This window comes from Cinclus cinclus, chromosome 11 (genome assembly GCF_963662255.1).
Source record: "Cinclus cinclus chromosome 11, bCinCin1.1, whole genome shotgun sequence".
Taxonomy (NCBI): domain Eukaryota; kingdom Metazoa; phylum Chordata; class Aves; order Passeriformes; family Cinclidae; genus Cinclus; species Cinclus cinclus.
This window is the reverse complement of record NC_085056.1, coordinates 14986357-14996600: the sequence shown is the minus strand read 5'-3', so window position 1 is coordinate 14996600 and position 10244 is coordinate 14986357. Positions and strand designations below refer to the sequence as shown.

General features: G+C 39.3%; 1 protein-coding gene across 1 annotated transcript in view; it reads right to left on the bottom strand.

Moving 5' to 3' along the window:
- Positions 1–2641: 2641 nt before the first annotated feature.
- The window catches only part of ZNF536 (zinc finger protein 536), a 186241-nt gene continuing 178638 nt past the window's right edge, over positions 2642–10244 (bottom strand). The window contains exon 4 of the mRNA XM_062499656.1: positions 2642–2877. Coding sequence (XP_062355640.1) covers positions 2642–2877 — 236 coding nt within the window. The remainder of the gene's footprint in view (positions 2878–10244) is intronic.

The window sequence follows — 10244 nt, the reverse complement described above, 5'->3', positions numbered from 1 at the left end:
AAGAATAAACTTTAAATACAAAGTTTTCTAATTGTTACAAGCATAGCAACAAAATCCTCTACTCTATTGATCTCAGATTTCCTCCAAGATAGAAATTTTTCTTTGTGTAGGAATGTAGACAGTATTATGACCAGTATCACAGACTACAGAAGTTACAGAGAAAAAACTTGACATGTTTAGATATGAGAAGCATGATGATATTCAGAAACTGACAATGCATCACTGCTGCTGTCACTTGTTTGTATTACAAGTTACAAATGTTCTGGAAAAAAGGGCTATGTCAGAGGGGAGGATAGGGACAGTAGCACCCGACCAAATGGAATCAACACACACATCACAAGGAGCGGGAGATGTTTCCAGTGTCACAAACAGAATTATTGCCTGTCGTATCTGAAAATGCTCAGAAGACACAAAAGAATACTGAAAGAGCTCAAAAAGTGCAAGAAATGGAATGTGGGGGGTGGTTTTGTTTTTTTTTTTCTCTCTTTTTTTCTTTTTTTTTTTTTTTTTTGCTAAGATACCGAAGGCGGCGCAAACACACAAAGCAAGCGACTGACACAGTCACCAAACACAGTAGTGCAGTTAAAATCCTAAAGCTTACTACAGTCAGAAAGGTTCAATAACATTTCAATCCTTTATCTAGGATCATAGAAACAGTTGCATTAAGTTTATCAACTCGATTTAAGTAAGGCAGTGAGAACTATACTAGAAAAACAAGAAAAGCAGCTTGCTCTGTGCCAGATGGGTCCAAGTTACACAGTGACCTCATTTAAACTGAAACTTCAGTTGGATGACATCCTTTCCGACAGCATATGCAAACCGTATTCCTTATTAGCCTGAGATTTTTTTTCCAGTCTCAGGGTAGCGCTAAGAATTTTATTTACATTGATTGCAGTTTAGTATTTTTTGTAAACTGCTTTAGGCAGAGCTGAAGTTTTAAGGCCCTGGGGTTTTACTCTGTGCTCCCAGCCTGCAAAGAAATATTGACCTTTTTTTTTAACGTTTTTCATTTTTTTTTTTAGTCTGGATGATTTTGCTTTAGAAGAAGTTAATACTTCTCTACCATCACGATAAACAGCACCAATTTTGCTTCTATCAAAGGAAGTACATTAGAAGGATAAAATTTTATGCCATTCAGAGAATTTCAGAATAAACCTTTAGTTATTTTTCTTACAATTTTATGTGGTTTGTTATAGTCTCTCAAAAGCTTCCTATGTGGCAAAGACCTTACTAAATTTGGAGCATCCAATGAGTAAAAAAGCTAAAATCTGCAAAAATATAGAACACATTTGTTTTACAAAACCGAAGAAATATAATCTAAAACACTTTTTTTTTATTAGAGACAAAGAGCAGAAAGTTTGGATTAATATTTTAGATCAAGCTACTTTATAAGGGCTTGCTCCAGAAGAAACTTCTGCACTGTGTCTGTAACACTTACAAAAACTAATACATGAAAATTAATCATGACCAGGGAATCCTTCAATCAAGTGTAAAAAAAAAAAAAAAAAGGGAATTGAAAGGAAGTTTGAATAAAAAAACAACCCAGTAAGACAAGTAAAGAACAAAAAAAAAAAAAATTCAACATCTTATGTAATAAAATTCTGTTTCTTACCAGCACCTTCTATAGATAAGGCTGACTAGTTTCACTAAACAATATTTCTATATATTGTACTACATTTACAGCAACTCCTTCAACAAGAAAAAAAAAAAAAGAATAAAAACGTTTCCCTCAATACTGCAAGATGATTACAAAAAAATGGAATTACATTTCAAATCTGCAATCACACATTGGGCTGCAGATATTTTTTTTTCTAACCATTGATTCATTTGGCTGTATAATAAAAAAAAAAAGAAAAAAAAAAGGAAAAGAAAATGTAATATCATAATACTTTTCAAAATAGGTCAGTACTGACCCCAGCTTATGGGCCGTCTAAGGTTTCTCCTACACTGCAGTTGCAACACCACTTGAATTGATTTTCTCTGCAATGACAGCTCCAGTCAGACTGGCACCATGGCAGTCTACCAAGACATCTCATTACTATGCTAGGCAAATGACAGCAGCTGGTGTCATATTATAAAGGTGTTTTCAACAATGAAAACACAGCCCCTCAATCTTCAAGGCAACACTAAATCGTTTAGAGGGTATCATTTTTCTGCTAAGAGCATTATTTTTGGACAAAGACCACTTTTAAGTTTGAAACTGCCCTGCTTTTGAAATAACTAACGACCTTCCAACATTTTTAAATCACTTTATTATCCCACCTACATTGTTTGGAAGTACTAGTTGCCAGGTAACTGTTTAGCAGCCATTTTCAAGGGCTGGAAAATTATTTTGCATGTGTAATATATATATTTACACACACACACATACGGAATGCGTGTATTTTGTGTGCGTGTGTGTATGTAGATATATATTCAATGTGGGTATGACTAGATATCTCTGTGTCTGTAAATATACATATACATGTACACGTGTGCGTACATGTACATCTATATATTTGAATGTTTTCAGCATTCTGGACCCCTCTGGGAATTTGCACGCCATCCCTTTCCTCGGAAGGGGTTTAAGCCAGCCCTCACCAAGCTCGTGTTCAAAGCCAGGGTTAAAGCTACTGCAGAGCAGGGCTGGGCCTGCTGGGCATCACTCCTGGGCCTTGGTGCCCTCCTCGGCCAGCTCTGCAGAGCTCCCCGCCTTGGCAGCCGCCGGCTCCTCCGAATTCCCGGCAGCTTCGGAGTCCACTCTGGAGCGCTTGAACCTGCGGTCGGGGTACTGGCTGTTGTCGAAAGGCATGCGATGGACACAGAGCACGTGGGTCTTCAGATTTCCCTTCTGAGAGGCACTGTAGGGGCAGTATCTGCACTGGAAAGGCCGGTGACCTGCGTGACAGACGACAGCCCAGTTAGTTTTTGTTTTAACCCATGGACATTGCACAGCCTGGATAAACTCTGGAACCCCTCTCCTACTGGGAGGGGACATTTCTCAATGGCCTCTGAGAGAATGAGAAATCAGTGCTCTTCCTCAATAAACTGCATTTTAAAAATTCTCTGCTTAGGATTTCCAGAGCAGTGCAGCTAATCCATCTCCCTTCTCAGCCCCAGCTGTAAATCCTTCAGCCCACGATCCAAACTCTTGTAAATACAGCATGTACGAAACTGTCTTCTTTTACATTTGTTAATTATCTTTTTTATTGAAGTGCAATTCAGGGATGACAATGTGCAGACCCTTAGTCTAATAAACACACTTTGTCTTTGGGTGGGTTTCTGGGTAAAGAATTGTATGTTTTATTTCAATCGCACAGATTGCTTTTTAATGGAAAGAAATAATGGACTGAGATAGCCAAGGCCTCAAACCTGCAAACATTTACTCCAGTGAGATTACTCCTTTGAGTAAAGATGCTCAAGCATGTAAGTGTTTGCTGGACCAGGGCCCAAGGTTATCATCAGCTTTAAAATAAAATGTCCAAGACAGATTAGAAAAGGAATGTTAATGCACAAAATCTGATAGATGCACTACTTGTGGATAAAACAGCAATCGACCGTCTAACAAAGGCATGAATGAAAGACATCACTTCTCAGTAGGGCTTATCAATATGCTCTCCTATATTTTTCAGATTATTGTGACTTCAAATCTCCATGCTGTATCTGGTTTTGGAGGTTATGTTTCAACAATCACATTTCAACCTATGCTGGGAAGTTGTTGATGTGTTTTACTGGAACTTTATGAGCTTTGTCTCTCAAATTAACTTAGACCAGGACCATCTGAGGTCAAATGCACTTAGCTTGCTTTAATTTGCTCAAATAAATGAATAAATAAATGTGCCAGACCATCTACATAAAGCCAGGATAAGTGAAAAACAATACCCTATCTCCACATTTGAAGAGCACATTTTCCCTTGCTGCTGTGGTACTACTTAGCAGGCACAAAGCAGATGCTGGGGCAGCAGAGGAGGAGAATTATGCTTCCAGCTATGGGGAAGGGGCTGGACCCTCTCCCCTGGGTTTTAGGTGGGAATTTACCAGCTAAACAAATAGACACCTGTTGGTCTGATGCTACCTGGACTGGAGTGGAAATGCTGCAGAGATGGGAGCACAGGAACACAGGATGCTGGGACAGGAGCACGAGCATCTCTGTAGCCGAGCGAATTAATTTGAACCAGCATTAGTGCCCTGAGCTGCTCAAACAACTTGCCATTTTTACTGGAATGTCAACACCCCCATGTGAAGGCTGAGTCCCCCAAAACATGCTGCTTGTTACCCAGGGGTAGCAAGTTTGGTGTCCTAAGCCCTTGCCCCAGGAATGCAGCTTTGTTTCCTTCCTCAAGGATGGAAAGATCCCCGTCACCCTTTGTTTTCATAAGCTGAGGACTGCCAGAAGTGTGACCACCCCCCAAGCCCTCCAACATGCATGTTTATGCACATTATGCCTGCAGCACAGGAAGGACGTGGAGCTGTTGGAGCGAATCCTGAGGAGACAACAAGAGGATCAGAAGGATGGAGAACCTTTCCTTACAGGAACTGGGATGGTTCAGCCTGGAAAAGAGAAGGCTCGGCTCACTTAATTGTGGCCTTTCAGTACCTGTAGGGGCTGACAAGGAAGATGGATAGGGATTATTTACAAGGGCCTAGAGTGACAGGACAAGAGGGAATGGCTTCAGACTGACAGACAGTGGGTTTAGGTTGGATATGAGGAAAAAAGTCTTCCCTATGAGGGTGGTGAGGCCCTAGCACAGGTTGCACAAGAGAAGCTCTGGCTGCCCCATCCCTGGAAGTGTCCAAGGACAGGTTGGACAGGGCTTGGAGCAACCTGGGATAGTGGAAGGTGTCCCTGCCCACAGCAGGAGGGTTGGAATGAAATTATTTTGTTTCCCTTTCCCACCCAAGCCACTCCATGATGCTATGATCTCACTAACTGGCTATTAATGCTTTAGCCACAAGCAGATCTTAATAAACAGCCATCCTGATTCTTTCCTGCAAAGAACAAATTCTAAGCAAGGAATGCACAAAGCATGGCTGGAGCTAACCAGCTCACATGCACCAGACTAAAAGCAAACTCTTTCTGCCCACCACTGAACCAAGTTCAAACCCGTGTTCAAAATTCCATGCAGAGAATGTAATTTATTAATTCAACGCACTTTAATAAATCAGACAATATAAAGTGCACCTACACGGATTCAGTTCTGCATTGCTTCCCCCACGACTTACTTTTTCAGGCCATCAAAATTTCACATCACTGCCTTGTGAAAAGTAAGTACACAATAAGTTAATTTGTATTGTCACTATGCAGTACAACTGTGGTAAAGAGCACATTCATTTTTAATCCGATATGAATAATATATAAATATGTATACAGAGTGAGGGTCATAGGAAAGCAAGCGGTACATTGTTTACAGCAGAAGTAGTACAAAAAGTAGAGATTATTCTTGCTTGCAAAGATAACAATATCTGCAATTTGCTTGTTACTAAGGGGTGAAGGAAAATTCCCATTTCTTTTAGGTATCCCTATTCATTAATTTTAGCTCCAAAACTTGTTGTGGGCAGCAGGCTCTTAAAATAACCCTTCCCAGATAAGATGGCAATAAATTTATAATGTTTTATCTAGCACTGGTTGGTAGGTCCTTTCTTAGCAAGCTATAGTTCATATGTATTTTACCCACTGTATATCTCCCAATAAAATTATATGAAAGCCATTCAAAAGAAAAAAAAAAAAAGAAAAAAAAAAAGAAAAAAAGAAGAAAGTAATATTCATGGTAGTTCAGGAGATAATGTGATATGCATTGCAGTCGCAGTAAAAAGAATTAGACTGAAAGTGGGTGAACTAGGTGGGCAAATTATGGTGTGCATCTTTTCCTCAAAAAATTGAGGATAGAGGACAATGTATTATTTGCAGCTGAAATAATCCTGTTGTGGAGCTATGTTCTATGAAGTCTGTGACTGAGCATGTGGAAAGATTTTGCAGTCCTCTGGATGGAAGTTTACAGTCTTAGGAATGGAACAGCAGAAAATAATACTCAAAATTAACTAAAATGTCAACAATGATGGCTGGACTCAAAGAACACTTTTAGCATATATGGTTTTCCCCAGGAGGGGTGATCATTTCCAGCACCTGCTGGAGTCTCTTCTCTTAAAGTGATTTAAACCTCCCAGCATCAGGCCTAGGAAGGGTGGCAGTGCTGAGGTGACCCAGGCTCATCATCTTCTCTAGTTTTGACTGAATTTTAGGGAAAACAAGGAGCCTGGATAAGAGACACCTCCTGGCCAGGATGGAGAAGTTTTCTGCAGGCCCATATTATGAAAAATCCCTCAGTGTTTGAAACTATTCCACCTTTTTAAAAATATATGCTGTTTCATTAATTTAGGCTTTGAGGGAGGGAAAAAAAGAGTAAAGTTTGTTTTCTTTCAAGTTTGTGATGTGATATGTTGCTTTGTGACACTTCATGTCAGGCTGCATCAGTCACATTGCGTTAGGTTTCATAACATGGCATGACTGATGCAACCCAACATGGTGCATCAGCTGAACAGTCAGAAACTGTAGGTTTTGAGAAAGACATGGATCTCAATCTGGAGTTTAGGGCCACTTAAATGAAAGTTTATCTCAAGTAAGGGCCTTGGGTTTAAACAAAGCCATTGCCCAAGAGTTGTTTAAGATTCAAGTACATGTCAAACCGTATTTTGCTTTGTCTGATCTTTAAAACTCAAAATGTATTATTGGAACACATAAAAAGTCAATGTCAATGAAGTGGCACTGGGTTACTCACTGTAATCCAAACACTGCTAATAGTTACTAATTTATTAACTTTGATATGGATCCATTATTTAAGATTAGCACAAAGGAATACACAAACGAGAGAGAGAAAGAGTGATGAATACTAAAGTCTTTTTCATTAAAAAAATCATTTACATGGTCAAGCTGCATTAATTCTCCACTTCTAAAAAATATTTGATCGGCATCCAAATTCTATAAAATTTCCACAAAGCAACATCTTATTTTTGTGGTATTACAGGCACATATGTAGGGGTTTGCACTAAAACGTAAAAATGGGCATTGAACTAGTCACATGAATAAGATCAGGAATTTATTCCAGATTGTTAAAAGTGTACTAATCACAGAAAAATCATGGCTTTCTCCCAAAGCAGCAAGAAAATGGTAATTTGAAAGAAAAATGCCAATAATACATCACACACAAGCCGTCTGTTGTCCCCACTACACCACTTTGTATTATATTGCATATGTGTACATATATACACAGATACACACATACAGGCACACACACACGATTTAATGCATAAATTTAGGGGAAAGACAGAAGAGCAATAACATGATGAACAGAAAACAAATGCTGTGCAATGTACTATAAATTATAATTAAGCCCTGAATAAAATGTGTTTCTTAGATATGACATTTGTTCCCTTAAAATGCAAAAATGGCCATGATTATCTGACAGAATGCTTTTCCTTAGATGGCCAATGGCTATAGCACTTACTGAGATGCAATACGGCAAACTCATTTCAGATTTCTTTGCCTGGTTTAAGAATATCCTTTTGGTGAAAATCAAAAATAACCGCAATTACCTCTTTAAAACAAATTATTCCCTCGCAAAGAGATATCTGAAAAAGCCTCAAAGGCTTGAATTTCTAAGAAAAAAAAATCTCTTTAGTTGGCGTGCTGGACATTGAAGATCTGGACTGGACTTGCTGGGCCACTGTAGCAATCCCACATGGCCAGGGCATCTCCAGCCAGGCCTGGGCACTGGAGCAGGACCGGCTGCAGTAGCTCAGGATGGATGGGCACTGCCTGCTGCATTGGGATGCTTGGTCCCACAACGTTGCTGGTGGAATGGTCCATGTAATCACACATCTGCTGCCCAGCAAAGCCTGCACTCACACCTTCAGTAAGCCTGAACCTCCCCAGGTGCTCTGCTTTGAATCCTCTTTCCCCACACAAGGATGTATTTGAGGTACAATCATCTCTAAGCACAAGAAGTGCATGCTGCCTCAGAAGTAACAGCAGGCAATAATGGCTGTGTGCTTTCTGTGTTTGAAGAGAGGCTTTTTGAGCATCTCCAGTTCTCTGGCAGTGACTGCTGGGCTGAGCTCATGCCTCTCTCAGACCACAGCCTCCAGGTCCCAGGCATCTTGGTGAACACTGCCATTTGAAAGTATATTAGAGCATAATAACAGGCATTTGCAAAGGGAAAACTATTTTCATTTAAATCTTGGCTAGTGCAATTTCCTTTTTTTAACGTATAAATTTTCATAAATACATTTCCTATCCACAGCAAACATCCCAAGTACTGCATGCATTACCCAGGAGAGCAGAATGGCTCTAAAGCAGCCATTCGGATCTGGAGCATAACAGTATGGATGGGAAAATGCTGAATAAATATATTTGTCCAATAGACAATAATGGCTCTGATTGAGCCATTCCATTTTATTGGTCTCAAAATATGCATTTTATGAAACTCCCCAAATACCAGACAGATTAAAGTACACCCAATCAGGTTCGTATCTGTAATAAAAGTTTTTATAAAACAATTGAAAAGTATATGTATATTTACACACAGGTCCAAGACCAACCAAGATGATCTTCTGGGAAATTTTCAATATTCTGTGAAGTTTATATGTTACTTGGATTACAAAAAGAAAAAACAAAATTAAATTTTAAAAACTCTGTTTCATGTTGACCAAGAAAAGTCATAAAACCAAAAAGCCTTATCTGAGGATTTTTGGTGATTTTCTCTGGAACAACATGTTTTAAAAATTCAGAGACATCTAGATTTTAGGAAGGCCAGGGAACATTTCCAGCTACCAAGGCTAAGGCTTTGGGTTACATTTCCACTGGGACTCCCAAAGCGAGGGTAACTCCCTGATCACGCTCCATTCAGCTGAATTTCTTTATATACCAGGCTCAATCCTGCAAAGAGTCCTTAGAGGTCATCAGATGAATTGCTCATGGCACCAGTCTGGTTACTTAAATCCCTCCTCACTAATACTGAGCGCTTCGGAGCAGCTCAGGTCTGAACATATGCACTGCCCCCTGGAAAGAGCCTTTCTCTTGCTGTGAGTTACTGGAAAGATCTTAATTAGGGGAGGATAACTTTGGGGTGAAGACTCAGCACATGGCAAAACAACCACCAGCCTGATCCTCAATAAATGCATTAAGGACGTCTGGAAAAAAGAAAACCCATCCCAAAGCCACCACATGACACTGCAGTCCTGGTGTCCTGCAGAGACGGACTCTCAGGGTATGGGCACCTGCAACAGCAGGGTGGCAATTCACTGAACTATCACTGGCTGCAGAAGAGCTGGAGAATGAAAAGACCTAATCTGTAACTGATTTTTAAATCAAAGATTTTTACTTGAACGAAAATAAACTTCAGTCATGGGATTGAGTTAAACCCTCTGATACCTACATGGCTTTTCTGAAATGTAATTCTTAAGCTAGTGCCTTACACAGTGCTTGGTGTTTCCAAATAAGTATTTCAGCTTGCTGGTGAGTGCACTAAAATGTTTAATGATGACACAGAAAAGCAAAAGTTGGTGCTACACTTTGCCTTTAACATGTATTACTAAAATATTAAGTTAATTTCATGCATTCCCCCTAAAATAAAGACTATTCTTATAGGAATTATTCAATTCCTGTCTCAAAATTACAGTTAATTATCACACATACTGAAGTTTCCTTTAAAAGCAAAAGAAGTAAAAACCACCAAAAAATCAGCCCTGCTTTGTAAAACAGCCAAGTGCAGGATGGTCTGACACAGAGGTTAAGAGTCACCTGATAAATTCTACTGTGGTCCTTCATCAATATGGTTTTACCTTACTGAATTAATCACTCACAAAATTATGGAAAATACCACTAATTTAACATTTTTTTCCTTTGATATGTAGAACATGGAAATAATAATTATTTGGAGGTAGAGTGTGGAACTTGTTAGCCATTTGCAGTGCACTAAATAAAAGGGAATTAGGAAATGGCCAGTGAAATCACTTATGGTGTAACAGAGACTTGCAAGTCCTGGGAAAACAAACATTTCCCATTTCTTGCAGAGCTAGTAAAACAACAGAATTACTCAGCTCCAGCCACTCAGCACAGAATTTGTTTCTTTTTCAGAAGAAGCTATTCACACAGGAACTTTTGATTTAGAAGGGAAATGGATCTCTTCTTGAAGAAAGGAATAGCCTCAGCAGAATAACGGAAAAGGTCTTCCTAAACAAACATTAAACTTTATGGGAGCCCTGTGAAG